Source organism: Lactuca serriola, chromosome 2, assembly GCF_051521515.1.
Source record: "Lactuca serriola cultivar US96UC23 chromosome 2, Lser_US96UC23_V15, whole genome shotgun sequence".
In the NCBI taxonomy this organism is placed as follows: Eukaryota; Viridiplantae; Streptophyta; class Magnoliopsida; order Asterales; family Asteraceae; genus Lactuca; species Lactuca serriola.
In genome coordinates, this window is record NC_136409.1 from 207,259,413 (window position 1) to 207,281,538 (window position 22,126).

Sequence of the window (22,126 nt, forward strand, 5' to 3'; positions counted from 1 at the left end):
TTGTTTTCTTTATTTTCGCCTTGGGGACAAGGTGAATCTTTAGGGGTGGGGTATTGCTACGTGTCTCGTTCAACGACTTATTTTACATTTTAAAGAAAATGATATGAGATACTTAGCAAACTAGCAAGCAATTAGGGGATATTTCAAGTAGTTGATTTATATAAATTTGTTACAACATAGTGCTTATAAGATGTAGTGGGAAATGTAGGTATCATTATCTTTATGTGATATATGGTATCTTATACCTTAGGAGAAACTAGCCTCTTAAAGCTAAGGTTTTTGTAATCTTGTTGTTGATAATTTTGAATATTAAATCCATATTTGAATATGTATTATGTGGATGTTCATGTTATATAAGTAGTTGTTTAACTAAATAAGTTCATATCATAATCTAAAATTATAGATAATTGACCAAATTACATGGTTGGTCCATGTGGTTTGCCAAAAATAGGTAATGTCAGAACAACTATGATACCTATACCATAACCGCTCCCTCCTCTTCATCCCTACCATCTAACCTTAAAGACCAAATTTGTTCGCATTCATCTACCTTTGTGGGCGTCTACATTGGTCATGGTGGTCATGAAGCTTCAAAAACGCATTCGACAACAGCCGGTGGTGAGACAAAGGTTGCAGGTTAAAACTCATCACATCCACTTCATCAACCTTCAAACCTACCCTTTATCCCCTCAGCTCCTCCTCTAGTTCATCAATATCGGTGTTTCTTACGTTGCAGAAAGGGACGGCAACAATATTCTGGAGAAATGGGGTAAACATTGCCAGAAAGGTTCTTCTCTCTTATTCTGATTCATGCGCTTTTATTTGATCGAACTATATTCAAATCCAATCGAATCGGAAAAATCACATATCCAAACACAGCCTAACTAACTGCATAAAAAATATGAACAAATCCAGAAAGTGATGTGTAGTTCCTTGAGCATGTAATTAGTTTCTAGATTTCTGATTTTGTAATTTGATTGATTTGTTTTTATAGTAATTTTGGCATTAAATTAATGACGGTAGCTAGTGATCATGGAGGTAGACAGTGGCTCATGGTGGTGATGGACAACAGAAGAAGGAAGAGAAAAATAGGTGGGGTTGGTGGGTAGATGTAATGGGTTTTAATTTAAATTTCTATTTTTTTTAAATATGAAGTTAAATTAAAAAGAAATAAAAAATGATAATAAATCACATTTGTAACAACTAACAAAATGAAACCACAACAACTAACAAAATGAAACCACAAGGACCAACCACGTAAGAAACTAAAACCAAAAGGACAAGTGCGTATAAGTTTTATAGTTGTCCTCGACCACAGCTAATCTGGCAAACCACAGGGACCAACCGTGTAATTTTGTCAAAATAAATTTAATCCACACCAAATAAAATGCTGGTTTTATCCTTTATGCCTTTATGGATGTAACACAACAACTAAAACTTTGCATACCCAAAGCAAGAAACAATACATGAACATTAAAAAAAAAAATGACATAACATGATTTGATTGATTTCTCACAATAGGAACCAGCTTTTGAAACACAACTTAGTAAATAAAAATTTAGAATGCTGACAAAAATACAATCAACCTTAATGTTGTCATAGCAAGATTAGTAGTATAGAATCACCCTATCGACATTCTTCTTTTGTCAATGTGGCTAACCTTTTTTCAATTATTAGGACCCACAACACCCTGATTTTTGAGCACTTTCAGAAGACCCTGCACCTTGCCCTTGTTGATTAATCTTAATTGTCTGTGGCTGCAATTATAAATTTATAAACTCAATATATATATATATATATATATATATATATATATATATATATATATATATATATATATATATATATATATATTTGAAAAGTCAAATTGACAAATAACAACATACCTCAGCCTTTGTATCAGTTTCAGCAAGTCTTTGCTTTATATCCCTAGCTATAGAGAAAAACACCTCCTCCACATTCATATTCGTTTTTGCACTCTGTTTAAATTTTAATTTCACAAAAATAATAAAAAACAAATAAGAACAATCTCAATATATATATATATATATATATATATATATATATATATATATATATATATATATATATATATATATATATATAAAAGGAACCCAAAAAAGCATATGTTTTACTTACAGTCTCAAAGAACTTAATGCCATACTCGTCTGCAAGTGCCTGACCCTTTGAGGTAGGAACAGCCTAAAAATTGAAATTACAATTTTGTTATAAACAAAAAAATAAATGAAAGCACGTTGCTATTTTTTTAATATATATATATATATATATATATATATATATATATATATATATATATATATATATATAGAGAGAGAGAGAGAGAGAGAGAGAGACCCTTTTGCTTTCATCCATGTCAGCCTTGTTTCCAACCAGTATCTTGTTTACATTATCAGATGCATGTTGTTCTATGTTACGGATCCAATTCCTGATGTCTAAACATTAAAAAGAATTATGATTTCATTTCTTTAAAACAATCTAAATATGAAAATGAGATGAGAGGCATAAGCAATTACTGTTAAATGATGATTCATCAGTTACATCATACACCAACAGAATACCCATGGCTCCACGATAATAAGCTGCAAAATACCAAGATTGATCAAGGATTACACAATGTTAAAAAAAAAATCTAACAGAAAATCAATAGAACATAAATTCAATTACAAACCGGTTGTGATTGTTCTGAATCGTTCTTGACCAGCAGTGTCCCAGATTTGCAGTTTGATTCGTTTTCCATCAAGTTCAATGGTTCTTATCTTAAAATCAATACTAAAGAATAAAAAGATTATGTTATGACTTATGAAGTTATGAGTATGAAGAAATACTAGTAACAAGGAATTGTGGATTTGAATGTACGAACCCTATAGTTGTTATGAAACTAGTGGTGAAGGAGCCATCTGAAAATCGTAAAAGGAGACAACTCTTACCAACACCTGCAGCAATTTATTAAAGGATGATCAGGCTGATAATACAATTACGCACGATTTTCTAGAGATAAATGTTTCGAAATAGAGCCCTAATAGCATCTTCTGTCTTTCTCTTGCATTCGCAATTGGAAAAAAGGCAAAGTAGGAAATCACACACTCACTACACAAAATTCTCCAATGATTCGAGGTAATCGGTCAAAAAGTCACACACACGGAGAGAGAAATTTCGGTAAAGGGGATCAAAAAACAAAAGGGGGGAAAGGAAAAGGACATAATAATGCATACCACTGTCGCCGATTAGGAGAAGCTTTATGAGGTAATCGTAATCCGCTCGAGCTCTAGCTGGTGGAGCCGCCATTTTGGTTGATTTAGATTAAACAGATTGAGCAAAACCCTAGAAAAATGGCAAATTCTTCGAATCTTCTTCCTCTGATCGTACAAAAAATTGGGGGGAAATTAAAAGAATGATATTGAGGAAAAACATGTATAGATACAGTGATGATTTGTATGTATATTATTATTTACCAGATCACAGGTAACAGATGTGTGAGACGAAGATGAGAAGCCTAGACGTCGGCAGTCGTCGGGCCTTCAATTATGATTTTATATCTTCTCCCCATGATTTTTAGTACGGATAATAGCAACTTTTTAATTTTGTTCATCTTTTGTCATTCTATTTTTTTCGTCGTTGATTTATCCCAAATTATTCCAAAATTGTTTTATCCTCCCAGATTGTTCGATATTGTTATATTTTATCTTTATGATAGGTTAACCGGCTATAAGAGAAAAATATTAACAATTTCAAATAATTAATGGATAAATTAAGCATGAAAAAAAAAGTTTGATGCATAAATATGAATAAAATTGAAAGCTTGTTATCCTTTCAAGTTATTATTCAGTAAATTGTTTTAAATGTTATTCAGAATTAGCACAAACTGAATATGAAGGTCACCAAAATAAAAACTATATATGAAAGTTCGTTGCCCTTTCAAGCTATTATCCTGCAATGAACTACAACATGGTTATGTGATACGTATTATATTCTATAATACTCCTTATAACACAATATAAAAAAATAGTAGTGATTGAAATCAAAATTATTAATCTAAGTAATTGCTACCAATAAGTAGAATAAAGTAAGAGATGATTACAAAAAAAGGATAATAACTTGAAAGGTAACAAACTTTCAACTATTTCATATTTAGTCACTGAATTTTTTTCGTGCTTGATTTACCCATAAATTATTTCAAATGTTCACATATTACCCTTATGATCGTTTATAAGGATAAAATGGGAACAGTTTCAAATAATTCACAGATAAATCAAGCACTAAAAAAATTAATGACTAAATATAAACAAAGTTAAAAGTTCATTACCTTCTTAAGTCATTATCCCTTTTTAGTTTTACCTCACCCATAGATTTACGAACTGTGGATTTTGCAACGTCTTGTGTTATTAATATATACTCTCCTTCTCATATTTCCGTGTTTTTTTTTTTGAGTTGTTCCAAAATAATTTTTTATTTTTTCAAATAAATATTATTTTTATCAAGATATTAATCATTATTACTTAACCAGTCAAAACATTTAATAATAGAATTAAATGTATGAAATAGTAAAAAATTTATTTTATTTGATAAAGTTAATGGTAATTAATGTTTTCTTAATTTATATATTTTTTATCTATGGATAATAATTTTAGGATAAAAAGAGTATATATCGAAGCATATAGGCTTAAGGAATAGTGTAGTTTAATCACTTTGGGTTTTTACCGCATTTCTTTAGTAATTTTAAGGTCAACTTTTGTAAATTTTTGCCAAAAAAGTTTCAATACTTTGCCAATTTTTGTGCCTCCTTTATTTTTTACACTTTGCCACTTTTGGACTTTCCTCAACTTTTTCAAAATTTTACCACAAGACTTTCAACACTTTCCCACTTTTGGTCCCTTATCAACTTCTTACCACATTAGTTTGTGGAGTTGGCTCTTTTGGTCTCGCAACTTCGATATTCTCTACTGCTAACCACAAAAAGTTCAAGAGTTTCCCACTTTTGGTCTCTAACATTTACCAAATGTGACACCTCGAGTTTTTGCCACATTAGTTTGTAAATCTTACACTTTTGGTCCCTTACCTACTTCCAGAGTTATATTTTGTCTTAAAATTTTGTTATTTCTAAAGTTCGATTAAAAATAAGCTTAAAACAAAAGCTTATATGAATAGTAAAGTTTTATGTTTTTCAACTTTTGTCACTAAAGTTTTATTTTAATTTTTTACCATAATCCATAGTTTTAGAGTTTTACATTTTTACTTCAAAATTTTATTATGTTACACTTTGGTCATAAATAATTTAAAATTTTAGCTATGAAGTTTTTTATTTTAGACTTTAGCTATAAAACTTTCTTAATTTGGCATATTTAATCCCTAAACTTTCATATGTTCACACTTTCTACCACTTACATTTTCGAATGTCACTTTCTATCCCTTACTTTGTAAAATATCACTTTTACCCTCCCCCCCCCCCCCCTTAATTTTGAACACTGACATTTTCATCGTTTACCTTTCGTATCTTCACAATTTGTAGGTTTCACATGTTTGGTCCCTATGTAGAAAACAAATTACAAAAATGTCCTTGTAATTTACATAATAGGTCATTGTGCATGATTACATTTATAGGAATAGTGTATATTTAAAAATTTTATATAAATGCCCCTTCCTAATAAAAAAAATTTAAAAAGTGAACTTTATCCCTATGTAGAAAAATAATTACGAAAATGGTCTCTATGAGGGTTTTTTTGAAAAACAATCCTTATAATTTTATAAGCAAAACCTTGTATGCGTCTTCAGCGAAGCGGGGATAAGCATTTTCTAATTTGATATAGTACCTCCTGATATATCAAAAATAAGTCAAAAAAATTTACGGTTTTGATTTGATGTAATTTGTTTTTTAATTATTTTGAATTGATTGTAACCTGATTGAATAAGCTCCATTTTAATCTGTTTTGGGATATTTAGTTTGATTTATCGGTTTCTTTATGCCAAATATTATTGCAAAAGAATAAATGAATTTAACCTTTTTTTGTGTTATATTAGATTATCACTTGGTCCTTTATCAAATAATATTTTGATAAGTAATACTACTTTGCATTTTAATCAGATTTGTTTGTCTATAAGCTTTATTAGCTTTATTTCGGATTATGGGTGATTGACATTTTATTTTTGGTGTTTTTTATATATATTTTCAAGTATAAATAGATGTATTGTGTTCGGTTTAATTCCATACTCCATCTTTGTAGTAACTCTCTATAAATTCTTTATAATTATATTTGCAATCTAAACTCGATTATGAAAAAGGTGGCTTCACTAAGGGAGGAGGGAGTCATTCCCTCTCAACCTGCTGAACCCACCGCCACATCATTTTTTTCTCTTTTATTTTTCTTCATATTTTCCAACCCACAGCACACGGAAACTCTATATTTTTGAACCCATTCAACCCATCAATTAAAAATAAATACAAAACAATCAAGGTAAAATCTTAATTATCAATAGAGTTACTGCCGGTACCACTCATGTGCTCCCGTTTCAAAGGGTTGTTTAATTGGTTTCACTAACCCACTTCATCATCTCTCTCTACTTTCTCTCTCTCATTTTCTCTTGTACCATGTGTTTTAAAACGTGTACCTTAGTTGTTTTGCATTTTTTTTTAATTGAATGAGTTGAAAAAGATAAAATTTTCGTGTGTTGTAAGTTGGGAAAGATGAAGAAAAACAAGAGAGAAAATATGTGGCATTAGGTTCGGTAGGTTGAAAATGAATGACTCCCTCATCCTTAAGTGATATTCAATCGGGCTTGAAGTTCTTAGCAAAGGAAACGTAAAGACGTCAATTTGGAAGATTTGGAAGATTTTTTAGCACCTCAAAGATGTAGATGACAAACAATGGACGCAATGTCACAGATGTATTGTAACCAAATTGTATGCTTTTGTTTATTAATAAAATTTGCATTTATACATATTATTGATTTATTGTTTTGAATCGTGGTGTATTTAATCGAGTATTTAAACGCAATAAAAAACTTATAATTTTTTTCCCCAAATAGACCGGGCTTTTAGGTAATGGGAAAAACTCACAAGCCTTAACGGGCTAGTTTTTCAGGGATAATCTGGGCTGGACTAGGTGCCAATTTGTTCACCCCTATAACACATACTAATCACACTTATTTTAATTTGCATTCTTCCAAACCGGATGAAGTTTAAACCCATTTTCTAAAGGGTTTCCCTGGTTTATTTTTTCCCCTCCGATTCTTCGACTATACCATCTCTTTCATTCTACCTCTAAAATCTTGATAAACCCTCAGGGGAATCAAGATGAGTTCAAACACAAACCCACCAAATTTCGAAAATCTTCTCCTTCAAACCCTAATGGGTAGGCTTCAAGTCCGTCCACCAAACCCTCTTCAACACCAATCATCGCCATCTGTAAACCAAACCCTAGAATCCCTCCTCTTTGATACAATAAACAACCTACCTGATACCGACGATGAAGAAGATGGAAACAACAACAGCGGCAAAACCCAACTCGCGAAAGAAGAATCGAAGCTGGAAGAGGAGGTGATTAAGATCATTCTTAGTGGAAACACGGAGGAATCCCTAAAACCGAATTCGGGTGAAGCTGTTAGGATCCGAGAGCATCATATTTGCATCGGGTATCATGTGGAACCCGATTCGGAGTATCGGGTGTGGGAATGGCATGGTCACATCATGTTATTTGATGAAGAAAATGGGTATAACTATAACCCAGAGTATATCTATGGGAATTACTTCGAGAAGTTGAGAGTTGTGCCGGAGAAGATGAAAGTGAAGGCTGAGGAAGACAAAGTGGTGAATTCCGGGTTGAAGGAGCTGATTGAATCATGTGAGGATGCAGGATCGGGTCGGATACTCCGTCGTAACATGAATGTTGGGTCCACTAGGTATTACATCTAAACAACCCCATTTCTAATTCATATCTTATCAAAGTATGGAGAGAAATTTTCTTCCATTTTGACTTGATGTTTTGTTTTTTATTTACAGGGTCTAGAATAACGACAATTCCAGCCATAAGCGCAAACACACTTTGACATAGCTGTATGGCTCGGGAGCTTTGAGATTTGCATACATTGCATTCATGGCGATATCATTTCGAACTATTATTCATTATAGATTAGTTAAGGATTTTAGAGTTATAAACTTAATTTTATATTTATGTTTGGTTTAGTTATGATGTGTTTACTTTGCAAATATGTTTTAAATCTGTAAACTTTTTTCTTATATGATCAATCAATGAGAACAAAATGCAAAATCTAATTCAGAAATAACAAACTTAACCTAACATTTTGAATCTAGAGTAGAGATGTAGATCATCAAAATCCAATTCAATTTCTGTAATACATGTTTCAAACTTTTAAGCAAACCTTGAGCAGATTATCAAAGTACAATCGTTCTCTCGCTTTCTAATAACAGACCTAAGAACTAGTGAATTTGGTAACGGCTTTTGTGCCCTCAGAGACGGCGTGCTTCGATAACTCACCAGGCAATACTAATCTAACAGCAGTCTGAATCTCACGAGATGTGATTGTTGGTTTCTTGTTGTAACGAGCGAGACGAGACGATTCCTGAGCGAGCTTCTCGAAGATGTCGCTGATAAAACTGTTCATGATCCCCATGGCTTTTCCAGAGATACCGATGTCAGGATGAACCTGTTTCAAAACCTTGAACAGGTAGATCTTGTATGTCTCGACGCTCTTCTTGCTCTTCTTCTTCTTCTTCTCTATGCCGGCACTAGACACGCCTTCTTTAGGAAGCTTCTTCTCGGCCTTCAATGGCTTCTTATCTGCTGTCGATGGCTTCTTCTCGGCCGTCTTCTTCATTGGCGCCATATCGTAAGTGAAATCGGAGAATTTGAGATACGCAAGGAGATATTAGGTCAAAATTGACAAATTATTGGTGATAGAAATGTGAACCGACTGATGCAATTTATAGCGTTGCCATCTTGATTTCTATTGGTTGAAAAGGGTTCACGGGGATTGATGACGTGGCAAGTGAGTAAACCGTCTAAACTGTAATTGAAAAACATTATTTCCCGTTTTACAAATATGATTTTTTCATATTAATTTGGAAGATAATACAATAAAACATCAAAGTCGCCACTTTTTAAACGGTTTTTTTATCACTTTAATAGGTAATAACCCGTATATTATATCGTTGACAATAAAACAATTTATATTCTTAACTAGTTGTAAGAGGGGTTGGATAAACAATAAAATTAAATATGTTAGGTTAAACAAAAAATTATTTAAATTTGAAATTTGGATTTAAAAGGAAACATATTAAATATAATATGAGTAATTTATTGGTTGCTTTTAGTTTAGGCAATTATTAATTGAGGTGGGAATATGATTTGTTAATTAAGAAAATATTAAAAAAAAATGAGAAAATGACAAATGGAAAAAACATTTATTTAAAAATACCAAAAAATGACATGTGTCCAAGTTAATGGGAGAGTGACATGTGACAAAATTATCTTTATTTATTAGGGATGATTATATACAATTGGTACATTGATTTGATATATTTGTAAAGTGCCATGTGATGATATTGCCTACCTAACTAAGAATATTGCTAATTTAATATATTTATAGTTATTTATTAATTTTATAATTTATTTTTTCAAATAAGTTCTAAAAATGCCAACTAATAAAGAACATTAATATGTATTTTCTCTCAATAATTTTTTATCTACGATATATTAAATTATAATATTACTTATTAGTAGTTGTTTATAACTTTTAAACCACAACTAAATAATTTGTTTTTGCTTCTTAAACTAAGTACAACATACATTAGTGAATACTCATGGTGATTGTGGTGATAAAAACGATGACTTGTACTAAGTGATTACACTTGTTCTACTACTGACATCCTATGATAACAATTTAAACTAGTGAGTTTTTTGATCAATTTTAATGCTAAATGTACTAAATACCTACTTTAAAAAATGTCATGGTTATTATACTATTAGATTTCGTATAGATCGTAACTAATTTCTGAAATACAAGCAATTTCAAAAATACACTCAAAACGATTCCAAAAATTATCAAACTTTATTTTATGGTTCTGACAGTAGTCATGATGTTCCATGTAATTTTTTTCATTTTTGGACAAGTCTAGCTATTTTTACAACGTTTAATTCATTAAATCATGAAAAATAAGAAAACATTCATGAAATTTTATCAAATTATTTTTATATTTGTTTTACAGTGTCATGAAATTGGGAAAAATACTAAAACTTTAATTGAATTAAGAGAACCTGATTTTATAAATTACCCATGTTTGATTTTAAGAAAATCTAAGTAATTACTAAACAATATCCAAATGAACTTTTATTCTACATGGAGTGTTTATTCTCGGTATATATCATCCAACAATCTTCCCATAATTTATTGACCACTTGAAGTATTTATTTGGAATTTATGTTTCTAAAATACTCATTTTTGTACAAATAAGAAAATAGTTTTAACACTTGAAACGAGGTGTAAGCATTTAGACCGGACAGGTTTCGAAGAATATTGTGGACCCCGGACCGTGGCCTTAACTGAATGAGACTTACAAGTTCAGGTTTTACAGTTCTTGTACTAGTTGGACCGGTTCAAGTTTACATGCATACGATACAACTCGTTAAAACGTGTTTTGGGGTTTGATACAACTCATTAAAACGAATATGTTGTTGAGTTTGATACGTTACAACTCGTTGAAATGAATATGTTTTTGGGTTTCATACGATACAACTCATAAAAATGAATATGTTTCCGTTTATTTTACTCGTTGGACTGATTAAACTTTGATTGTTTATACCATTTGTTTGAATTTTGAATTAAATAAGTTAATAACATTATCATATTCCATGCATATCTAATTTAATCTTATCTGTAATATTATAACCTGCACAATTAATTTTCCAAATAAAAGCAACTAACATATAAATCAAGTTCACCAACAAAAGTTAACAATCTTAAAACAAACATACAAAAGTAATTATCGTAACACCAAAAATCATATTTTAAACCTTAAAATCAATCCAACTAACAAACGTCATGATCTAATCTTTCATTGGCCTCTTCCCACATCATAATCATCTAAATCTAACATGTTTTGAGCTTGTGCGATCTCTACATAAACACAAAATAATAGCTGAAAAAGTGAAATATTTCAACTTTGATATCCCAACTTTGAAGAATTATAATTCATTGAATATAACACCAAAAAAACAACAAAATTATAGTCTAAAATCATCTACAAACTCTAAATTACATGTTGAAAAGAACCACATGTCAATATGACTTCAATTATTTGAGATTTGACCAAAAATCACAGTTTAAACCTTAAAACCAATCCAACTAACAAACGTCATAATCTAATATTTTATTGGCCTCTTTCCCACATCATTATCATCTAAATCTAACATGTTTAGAGCTTGTGCAATCTCTACAAAAACACAAAATAATAGCTAAAAAATTGAAATATTTCAACTTTGAAGAATTGTAATTCATTGAATATAGCACCAAAAAACAACAAAATTATAATCTAAAATTATCTACAAACTCTAAATTACATGTTGAAAAGAACCACATGTCAATATGACTTAAAATAAATGAGATTTGCTTGTTTAATGAATTTCACAAAATACAAAATTTTAAATTTTTTACTGAAAAGCTGAAATATTTCAGCTTTGATATCCCTAACTTTGAAGAATTGTAATTCATTGAATATAATATATCACAATAAAAACAACACATTATAGTCTATAATCATCTACAAACTTTAACACGAATCTATATAAAGGAGATTATGAGACTTCATGGGGTGCCAATATCTATTATCTCGGATCGGGATAATAGATTTACTTCACGATTTTGGCAGTCGCTCCAAAAGGTAATGGGAACACAACTAGACATGAGCACTGCTTCCCGCCCTCAAACTGATGGCCAGAGCGAACGAACTATCCAAACACTTGAAGACATGCTCCGAGCCTGTGTGATCGATTTCGGAAAATCATGGGATACCCACTTGCCCTTGATTGAATTCTCGTACAACAACATCTATCACACGAGTATAAGGGTTGCTCATTTTAAAGCTTTTTATGGTCGCAAATGCAGATCGCCTCTCGCCTCTCTACTTGGTTGAGGTGGGCGACACCCAGTTGGCAAAAGGGCAGTCATCGAGCAGCACTCTTAAAGGACCTGAAATCATTCGAGAAACGACAGAGAAGATAATTTAAATCAAAGTCCGACTCCAAACATCGCGAGACCGACAAAATAGTTATGCTGACAAACGACGAAAGCCTCTGGAATTCCAAGTCAGAGATCGGGTGCTATTAAAGGTCTCTCCCTGGAAAGGGATGATCCATTTTGGGAAACGAGGAAAACTAAATCCACGATACATCGGGTCGTTCAAGATTCTAGCCCAAGTTGGTCTGATGGCATATAAGTTGCAGCTACATACGGAGCTCAGCAACATGCACCCCGTATTCCACGTCTCAAATCTGAAAAAGTGATTATCAGATGAAACTCTTATCATTCATCTGGAAGAGATTGAAATAAACGAGAATCTATTGTTCGTCGAAGAACCGGTCGAGATAATGGATAGGGAAGTGAAGCGTACGAAACAGAGTCACATTCAGATTGTGAAGGTTCGATGGAACGCTAAGCGTGGGTCGGAATTCACATGGGAACGCGAAGACCAGATGAAGCAGAAGTACCCTCACCTATTCTCTCGTTCATAGTTCTATCTTTCAGAAGAATTTCGGGACGAAATTCCCTCTAACAAGGGATGATATCACAACTAGCATTTATAGCTAGGAAATTATGTTTTCATGTAAACATCAACCTTTGTAAAACTTGTAATCTACGTGGATATCACATACTATGCTCAATCAAAAACATCCATTTGAATCAAAACTCATGAATGAAGTCCAAAACTTAATTTAAAACATCTTAGATACTCAAATTTGGGTTTGAAACCCTAATGTCCCGATTCAAACTTAGTATGGACCAGGATCCTCTTATTGGACCAAATGGGCCAGTAAACCTTTCATCTGATGATTTGGGGCCAAAGAACCCCATTTGGGCTCTAATTGGACTCACATTCATCAAACCATTGGATTTGGGCCTTATTGGGCCTAAAATGTATCAGCTTGTTGCCATGGGCCCTAATGGGTCGTAAATGGTTTCTTAAACCCTAATGTGCCGTAAACTCCCTTTCCTTGTCATTATCGGGCCGTAAACTCGCATAAGGGCCCAATGGGCCGAAATTTCCATATTAGACCCTATAACAATCGAATATATTCACTAATGGCCCAAACAAATTATTTTCCCCTCCTCTTTTCCCCATATGGGATAATTATAATGAAGACACCTCATTATGGACTAGAGGTTATCTAGGCAATTTATCCCTCAAGTATCAAGAAAATCTCATGTTTCCATGCATAATCCATCACATCTTTCTCTTTTCTTCCATCTTTTCTTATTTTCGGCCAAACTTCTCCTCACTCATCACTCTTCGTTCCAACTTCAAATCCTACTAAATTACTCTCAAAGCCATCAAAAATTCTCTCATCTTCACCTCAAAAAATTCGTGAGTATTGTGTGTGTTTTCAAAAAAATCATTTCAAGCTATATTACTCCTTATAAACATATGTTTTTGTGATTCTTGCTGCTTAGAACTCCATAAATCCAAAAACTCAACTGAAGGAAGCATCTAGGGCCGAAATCTCCTTCAAACTTTTCATCAATCCGAAATCATCAAAGCAATGTGAGTTCATACCCCTATTTTCGGGTTTACTATGTTTTAGGGGAGAATACAAGTTGTTTTGTGTAGATCTATGTGTGTATGCATGATTTTGTGTGTTTTTCATGATATATGTGTGATTATGTGTTATAAACTCCATGAACTTGAAGATCTACTAAAATGTGATGATCTTTGTAGAACATAACACTCATTTCAACTTATTATGCAAAGAAAATGTTTAAAAATACATCTAAGCTATTAAAAACTAAGAAATTTGCACAAGAGGGACAAAAATGACAAGATAACCAAAAATGGGGTAATTTTATATAACTCGCGGTTTTTAAGGGACCAAAAAGGATGTATTTTGATAAATATGAATTTTTATAGTATTTGTGATCTTAAAAAGGGCTACGAGTGTAAAAATTCATAAATGGGTTTCTTTTGGGCTTTTATGAAAATTTGGGCCAAGTTTGTAAATTTTTGGACTTTTGTGGGCTTAAATGTCATTTTCAACAAAGTTGTGCCAAAATGTAAATTTTTGATAAGAGGAACGAAAAATATAAATTTATTAAAATTTGGGCCAAAAAGATGAATTTATTTTTAAATGGGTCATTTTCATAAAACCAAGCCAAAAATGATATTTTTTTTTTGACAAAAGTGAGTTAAAATGTTATTGCTACTTAAAACTAGCCTAAAATGCAATTATTGTCCTTAACGGACCAAAATTGTCATTTTCCCCACAAATGTAAATTTTTGGTTTATAGGACCAAAAATGATCTTTTACAAAAAGGTGAACTCTTTATGTCGCATTGGTAAATAACATAGCTTAAACAACCAACGTAACAAACCACAAATTGATTTCGGTATCCACGTCCTTATTGGGTCTGGAAATAATATACATGTTAAATGGGCCTTAGTTGTCATTTTTCATGTATATTGGGTCCGGGACATATATATTCTCATTCCATTTGAGCCTGGAAATAATTCACATGCTTAGTGGGCCTTAGTGTCCACTTACATGTTTATTGTGCATGGAATATATCGTATATGTTTGCTCTTTCGCGTAAATTCGATTAAGGATCTAGTGAGACGTGTCGGTTGACACCTATTGAGTGTACAATCGTAGCTTATAGTTATAACCGAAGTCTCCTAGAGAGAGAGCGGGAGTTTGTGTATAGATCTATACGAGGGTGACACCCCACATCTGAGCTGTTCGCTACAGTTAGACTAGACCAGTCTAGGGTGACAAAAACCTTACCTTGTTCCGTCAGCGTCCGAAAAACGTCAAGACAGGCAAAATTGTCATTATTTAGTATGGTTATAACGACTCATTTAGAGGAATTAACGTTATAAATTTACGGGAAACCATCTTTTTTTTTAATAACATGGTAATATACTCGCGCTAGTACTCAAACTCGGGTGTTGAGATTCTAACATTCTCATAAGCAAATAACATTGGGTTGTCTGGGGTTATTCTCTTTATACTCTCACGAACATTAACACACATACATTAATACAAGGTCGGACACAAACATACAAAAATATTTCAAACTGTTTTTCAGAAAATATCTGATTTTCTGGTGTTTACCGAGCAATACAAAACGTTTTACTCAAACATGCTTATGAACTCACCAACATATTTATGCTGACCTTTTTAAATTAACTTGTATTCTCAGGAAACCGTTGAGCAGGTTGGTCAGCAAGATTACATGGATATTTTGTTATGTTTTGTTTTGATCATACTTCGAATATTTTGGCATGTAATATTGAAATACAATATTTGATGTAAACAATGAATGTAGTAATTTACACGTGTGATGATGATACTGTAAAAAATGAAGTCACCCAATCCCCCGGATGTTTCCGCCATCTGGTTCGGGGGTGTGACAAACTACATGTAATTCCAACTTAAACGAATGAGATATGTTTGTTAAAAGAATTTCATAAGATACAAAAGTTTAAATTTTTTGCTGAAAAGCTGAAGTATTTCAAATTTGATATCTCAACTTTCAAGTATTATAATTCGTTGAATATAACACTAGAAACAACAAATTATAGTCTAAAATCATCTACAAACTCAAAATTACAAACTTTGAGTTTATTTTATTTTAAAATCATATCCACAACATGCTACGTTGATATGCAATAAAAAAATAGAAAAATTAGTGAATAAAAATGTTTGAACTTGATACCTCTCGTCGTATAATGCAAATGTCTTAACAGTGATTACCTCAGGCTCTGAGGCTGAGCTATCTGAAAGGAGGTCGAATGGACGGAGGTCGGACGACTGGCAGATTGATTACCTTAGGTTCTGAGGTTGAGCTATCTGAATCTTCCTTTTCCTCGTCTTCCATGGGTTCCTCCTCGGAGTCGTCTACAATCCATCCCCCATTACCTTGGTTGGGGTAGTAGGGGTCGCCGGGTGATGGAATCCAGCCATTGAGTCTATACGAGAATAGGGTTAAGAATTGACTATAAACTAAAGCATGTAAAGTTTACTCTTACGTTTGACGGTTGAAGATACCCAAATACTCCCATAGTGTTCTAAATGATATGCTCTTGGTAAGTTTTAAATTTGTTGTCCACTGCAGACATTCCCTGACATACGTTAGTCGGCTCTCGGACAAATATAGTTGATCATGCTATATTCATCCCAGTTCCGATTACATGTCCCAAGGCACACCTGCACTGCATAATTTATTTATAATACTTCCATATTGATCTTATTTATGACATTGTTATTAATATGAATTGAATGCATGCCTACTTTACAAAAATTAAATAAATTAAAATTTTAAAAGTATGACTCTTACTCATAGTGTTTTTGCCCAGTTGTGTTTATATTTGTATACCAAAAATGGTTTTGATATACTTAATTCATTATAAACAAAGCTCTAATACCAATCAGTCACACCCCCAAACCAGAACGGCGGAAACGTTCGGGGGCGGAGGACGTCATATTCAGTATCATAACAGTTCATAGTAAAGAAAGTACACACCACCATATATATATATATATATATATATATATATATATATATATAAAGGTTTCCAAAACGTTTACATGATTGTATTTGTTACATGTTCAAAAGATAAATACATAAACATCTATCAAAAGAAGTAATTAACGTCAGAGCGTTAATCCCTAAAAGTTGATTTCCAAACCTGCTTAGCGGTTCCCTAAGAATACAAGTTATTTCAAAGAAAAAGTGTCAACAATTAAGTTGGTAAGTTCATAAGTGGTTTTGAGAAAATGTATGTCATTCCAAAGTTAGTGAGTTTTCCAAGAAAATTCCTTATTTTCTTATAAAAGTATGAAATGCATATGAATGTTCACGTTGTAAATTGTAAATAGTTGTACCAGGAAAATCCCTTATTTTCCTAAAGTAACAGGCAGTCTCTAATGTCCAAGATCGAAAATCGAAAGCAACTGACATGCGTAAAAGGTTGAGGCATAGTTTTATATAATAAAGCTATAAGAAGATCACACTTGTTAGATGAAGAATAGGTTTAATAGCTACCCATACATAAAAGCAGAATACCATAATAATTGTCTATCCGGTGAGTTTTATAACCATACTAAACATAATATGCCTGTGGCGACAGTCTTCAGGCGTCGAAACGTTTATGACAAACTGTCACCCAAAGGACTGTAGCTAACAGTCATGGCACGGGATCATGACTTCCCGTATAGATCTATACACATTTGACACGCTCTCCAAATGGGAGACTCTGGTTATAATAGACAGGACTTTAGGTAGTACCTTTTAACAAAAAGGTAGCATTGAAGATGTAATCGTCTTACGGATTCTCAACCAAGTCTGTATTAAAATGATAGTTTTGTATGCAATGTTTATCCTCTTTCACAATGTTTGACAAAGCATAAATCATAAGTTCTTTGAATGCATAAAATAGTTTAACAAGGATGGTACCCTGGACACTATGTATTTTGTATAAATCTAGTGCATGCAAGGTATAACAAGAGTTTTCACGTTTTCACTCGAGATTAACCGGGTGTTTACTTGTATTCTCCCCCGAAATGTATTAAAAGTACATTATAAAGTATTTGAAGGTGTATAAAAGGGGAATGAACTCACTTGATTGAAGTGGTTGTTTTGAAGTAGTCGAGAGAAGAATCGAGCAGAACTTCGACTAGAGAGAGTTGAATTCTCGGGGATCTCGGGAGTGTAGAACTTCCTTCGGGACTCGAGTATGAAAAACCAGGGCTTCGGGAAGGCTTCTCGAGGTAATCACGCAGAGTAACGACACTTAGATGGAAAGAGATGAGCACCAAACCCGACACCCTTAAGCTTCTATTTATAGGGGCTGATTTGGGGTCTCAAGTCGTGAGTTTTGGATTTCTCACATCGTGAGGCTTAGTCAACATGATCCTCTTTGACGATTTGACGTGGCTGAAACTCTAGAACCCATCAGTCACGAGCTCACGTCGTGAGGCTGAGTTAGCCTCGGGTTTTGTGTCCCGAACTTGTAAAATCCGTAACTTTCGCATACGAGCTCCGATTTCGACGTTTTTTATATGCACGTGTAAGTGTGAAAAGGCTCTACAACTCCCGTTTAGACTCCGTCGGCTAATTTTGACTTTATTTTTATTATATTATTGTTAACAGGCCGGGCCTGGAAAAGTCCGTTTAAATTCCATAACTCCTTAATCGGATGTCCATTTTCGTCAGACTTTTTACTATTATACTCCTATTGTCGGGGTCTTCAACTTTCGTTTAGGTTGTGTCGGCTAAAGACCGCTCGATCTCTATTTCGAGTTTTTAGCTGTCTGCTGCTAGGTCAGAATTTTTGAAAAATCATAACGTCCTCATACGAAGTCAAATTTGGGGCATTCTTTTTATGTATGTTCAGGGTTTTGGGTTATCTATGACTTTCATTTAGACACCTAAGGTTGAAAAGTATCTTATTGAAATTTCTCGTTTTATGCTTAACAGTGTTTTACCAGTAGCGTTACGAATTTTTGATTGGTCATAACTCCTTCGTTATAACTCGGATTTTAGTGTTTTTTATATTTTTGGAAAACTTATCACGATATCTACCACATAGTGTACCTAAACAAAGCTTTTTGAACATTTCATTTTCGATGATATTCTTATTACTTTACAAAGAGGTTACAAGACTCAACTTTTAGTCGTTACATTGACCTGAAATAATGGGTTGTTACATAAGTGCATTTGTGTGCCTCAATTTGGAGTATATTTCTACTTTACCTCGAGGGACCGAGGCTTCACATTTGTATTTTTCGGTGACTCTCCTCCAAAAAGTTTATTGTATGGAGGTTAACGTGGATTGAGTCTTCTATAACGTCAAACCAAGAACGAGCCAATAACATATCTTCTTCAGGGGACCAAAAATGACCCATACGAGCCATTAACAATGAGGTTTTGAAGAAGATGAAAAATAAGAAAGTTAGGAGCATCGAATTGAGAAGATTTGAAGGGGATGAAGAATAAATAATGATAATGGTATTTATAGTTGGAGACTGAGGGTTTAAAATTTGAAATTTTGACAAAAAAACGGTTATATTTTAAATTGATTGTTTTTTTTTCCTGAAAAGAATGTATTTTTTGAAAAAAAAAAATAAGTTAATGCGTAAACAAAAAAAATAACTTTCTCTCTCGTCAGTAAAAGCTCACCGAGATGCCGAGCCGAGTTTGGCATGCAGAGACCTCGCCCGGTGTTTGCCGAGGATGCCAAATCCACTCTGATGAGCCTTAAAATCTCTGCGATTAATAAAAAAAATTATACCACTCCACCTCACCTTGGATCTATCTCATTTTTTATATATTTATCGGAAAAAAATCCTTACAACCATGGTATGATCATAGAACTCCAAAACCTATCACTCTACCTTATTATAAAAAATAAAAATAAAAATAAATAAATAAAAGAAAAACTATACCACTCCACCTCAGCCCCTTACATATGCAACCCCGTTTGAAGATGTACTTAGAAATAGGTTTACTTCCTTGTGAGGATATGCTCCTGTTATTTTGATTCTTCATTAATCGGGTATTTGGCAAAGTTTAAAAAATGAGTTATTTGGCTTCTGTTATTTTGATTCTTCGTTAATCGGGTATTTGACAAAGTTTAAAAAATGAGTTATTTGACTTGTTACTGGTTTGATACCGGTATAAGCCAAAAAAATGTCTGGATAAAAAACAACTTATGACTGTTGGTAACCTCTAATAAGTCAAAAAATGATAAGTAACATACCCTTAGTTATTAAAAACTCTTTATTTAACCAAATAAGTTATAAAAAAGTCATAAGTTTTTTTAAATAAGCTTTGCCAAACACCCTCTGAATTCTTCTTTCTTATACGCCTTAAAGGCTTGGCCTTCCTAGGAACCGGATCATATACATCTGGAGCCCATTTGACTCTCAACTTCACTTCTGGAACCACTCCCCGTTTCTTCCGGCTACCTTTCATGGCAGATATAGCCTTCAAATGGGTCTTGTAAACAAAACACAATACAAAGCACGAAAAAAATCAGACTTACAAGGTACAACTGAATAACTGATACATATAACAAAAAATATAGTTGTGTGCTGAATACTGAATGCTTACAGGGAAAGATATGGAACTGCATCCTGATGGATCAACAGATATAACGTTGTCATCAGGAGAAGACAATGTTGCAGACTTGCCAAGATATTTTTCAGGAGATTGAGAATTTATTTTGGTCTGATGAGACACTAGGTAACACAAATGAAGATTAATTAATTTACCTGCAACATGCATAAAGGTGTTTTAAGATCAAGCGTCCTTCAACATCAACCAAGAACTGAAATTGTTTGTAACGAATTGGGGGATCATGAATATAACTGGATGACGCAGCTCTATCGATAACGAATAATTAAGGACTAATCACGTTAATTAATGGACCTAATTCAATCAGCAGTTGCCTCTAATGACAACAAAAGGCAATCTAGTTCAAAGAAATCATACGTAACGTAACGATCTTAATTGAGTAATGAGTATTGATTATCAAACTCATATGAATACAAACATGGAAAATTTAAGAAACCCTAGATTTCTTGAAGAATAGCATTGATCAAATCACACAAAAAAAAAATCTCTATATTTCTAACATCAGATCTAGGAACTGGTGAATTTAGTAACAGCTTTAGTACCCTCAGAAACCGCGTGTTTCGACAACTCACCAGGCAACACTAGCCTAACAGCAGTCTGAATCTCACGAGAAGTGATCGTCGGTTTTTTATTGTAACGAGCGAGTCGAGACGATTCCTGAGCGAGCTTCTCGAAGATGTCGCTGATAAAACTATTCATGATCCCCATGGCTTTTCCAGAGATGCCGATATCAGGATGAACTTGTTTCAAAACCTTGAAAAGGTAGATCTTGTATGTCTCGACGCTCTTCTTGCTCTTTTTCTTCTTTTTCTCTATTCCGGCGCTTGAAACGCCTTCTTTAGGAAGCTTCTTCTCGGCCTTCAATGGCTTCTTGTCTGCTGTCGATGGCTTCTTCTCGGCCGTCTTCTTGTCACCCTTTGTTGGCGCCATCTTGTGAAACAGAAGAATTTGCTAGAGACGATGAGACACTAGGTTAAAATTGACAAGCTGTCGGTGGTGGAATTTGGATCCGATTGATTTGATTTATATAGCGACGCCATCTTGATTCCTATTGGGTGAGAAGGTATCATACGGATTGATGACTAGGCAATCGAGTGACCCGAGCTATCTCATTATGTTCCATTTTGATTTTTGCAGATATAGTCCCCAAATTTAAACTTCATTTGCAGGAATTCTCCAAGTCGCTTTTATTTTACTAAAATGTATTTGCTTAAAGCCATCTATTATCCATCCCCCAATTTATATAACGTATCCGATTTATTTAATGTAACAAAATTAATGAGTCGAAAGTGTTTAATTATCGGTCAGATTTACCGTAAGATAGTATTTTTACAATATTTTTTAAGGTTCGTGGACAAGTAAATGTTTTACTCCTGTTTTGTTTTATGGGTAGGGAGCCTCGTCTTATTATACATGTGCTTTGAAATAATTACCTTATATTTAACCATTTTTATTTATAAACATAAATATTAAATTTAAAGTGGTTATTGTGTAAAATATGTTTTGTATATGAATAATTAGTGTCATATGTAAGGTTAAACGAAATAAATAGTAAAAAATAGTCACCATGTATAAATATTTGATATATATATATATATATATATATATATATATATATATATATATATATATATATAAAAGTAATCATTTTTTCAAATGATTTCGAACAAGTATTTTTGATGTTAATAAGCTTGTGTCATGCCTATTAGTTGAGTTGTGACATGGCTTATGCAAATCCTGGTAAGGG

At 33.0% G+C, this 22,126-nt stretch overlaps 3 protein-coding genes and 1 pseudogene across 3 annotated transcripts; 1 reads left to right on the forward strand and 3 right to left on the reverse strand.

The window, feature by feature from the left end:
• Window positions 1-1,473: 1,473 nt before the first annotated feature.
• RAB8 (RAB GTPase homolog 8) lies at window positions 1,474-3,607 on the reverse strand. The gene is made up of 9 exons (XM_079026537.1): window positions 3,474-3,607; window positions 3,234-3,377; window positions 2,882-2,954; window positions 2,690-2,790; window positions 2,535-2,600; window positions 2,356-2,453; window positions 2,140-2,202; window positions 1,887-1,979; window positions 1,474-1,757 (listed from the first exon to the last, which is right to left on the reverse strand). The coding sequence occupies exons 2-9, from the start codon at window positions 3,304-3,306 to the stop codon at window positions 1,674-1,676; spliced, it is 651 nt and encodes a 216-aa protein (XP_078882663.1). The 5' UTR covers window positions 3,307-3,377; window positions 3,474-3,607; the 3' UTR covers window positions 1,474-1,673.
• A 3,562-nt stretch (window positions 3,608-7,169) lies between these two features.
• LOC145088278 (uncharacterized) lies at window positions 7,170-8,201 on the forward strand. The gene is made up of 2 exons (XM_079026539.1): window positions 7,170-7,914; window positions 8,015-8,201. Exons 1-2 carry the CDS (start codon window positions 7,310-7,312, stop codon window positions 8,019-8,021), a joined length of 612 nt encoding a protein of 203 aa, XP_078882665.1. The 5' UTR covers window positions 7,170-7,309; the 3' UTR covers window positions 8,022-8,201.
• A 135-nt stretch (window positions 8,202-8,336) lies between these two features.
• On the reverse strand, window positions 8,337-8,929 carry LOC145088280 (histone H2B.9-like). Its single transcript, XM_079026540.1, has one exon. It carries the CDS (start codon window positions 8,857-8,859, stop codon window positions 8,446-8,448), a length of 414 nt encoding a protein of 137 aa, XP_078882666.1. The 5' UTR covers window positions 8,860-8,929; the 3' UTR covers window positions 8,337-8,445.
• Window positions 8,930-20,754: 11,825 nt separating this feature from the next.
• On the reverse strand, window positions 20,755-21,389 carry LOC145088279 (histone H2B.9 pseudogene; annotated as a pseudogene).
• Window positions 21,390-22,126: the final 737 nt, after the last annotated feature.

Excerpts from the sequence above, each read along its gene's own strand:
- RAB8 (XM_079026537.1), bottom strand. The coding sequence starts at position 3,306 with ATGGCGGCTCCACCAGCTAGAGCTCGAGCGGATTACGATTACCTCATA. Across the intron at positions 2,955-3,233 it reads TCTCCTAATCGGCGACAGTG|GTGTTGGTAAGAGTTGTCTC; the intron begins GTATGCATTATT and ends AAATTGCTGCAG. Across the intron at positions 1,980-2,139 it reads GCATTAAGTTCTTTGAGACT|AGTGCAAAAACGAATATGAA; the intron begins GTAAGTAAAACA and ends AAATTTAAACAG.
- LOC145088278 (XM_079026539.1), top strand. The coding sequence starts at position 7,310 with ATGAGTTCAAACACAAACCCACCAAATTTCGAAAATCTTCTCCTTCAA.
- LOC145088280 (XM_079026540.1), bottom strand. The coding sequence starts at position 8,859 with ATGGCGCCAATGAAGAAGACGGCCGAGAAGAAGCCATCGACAGCAGAT.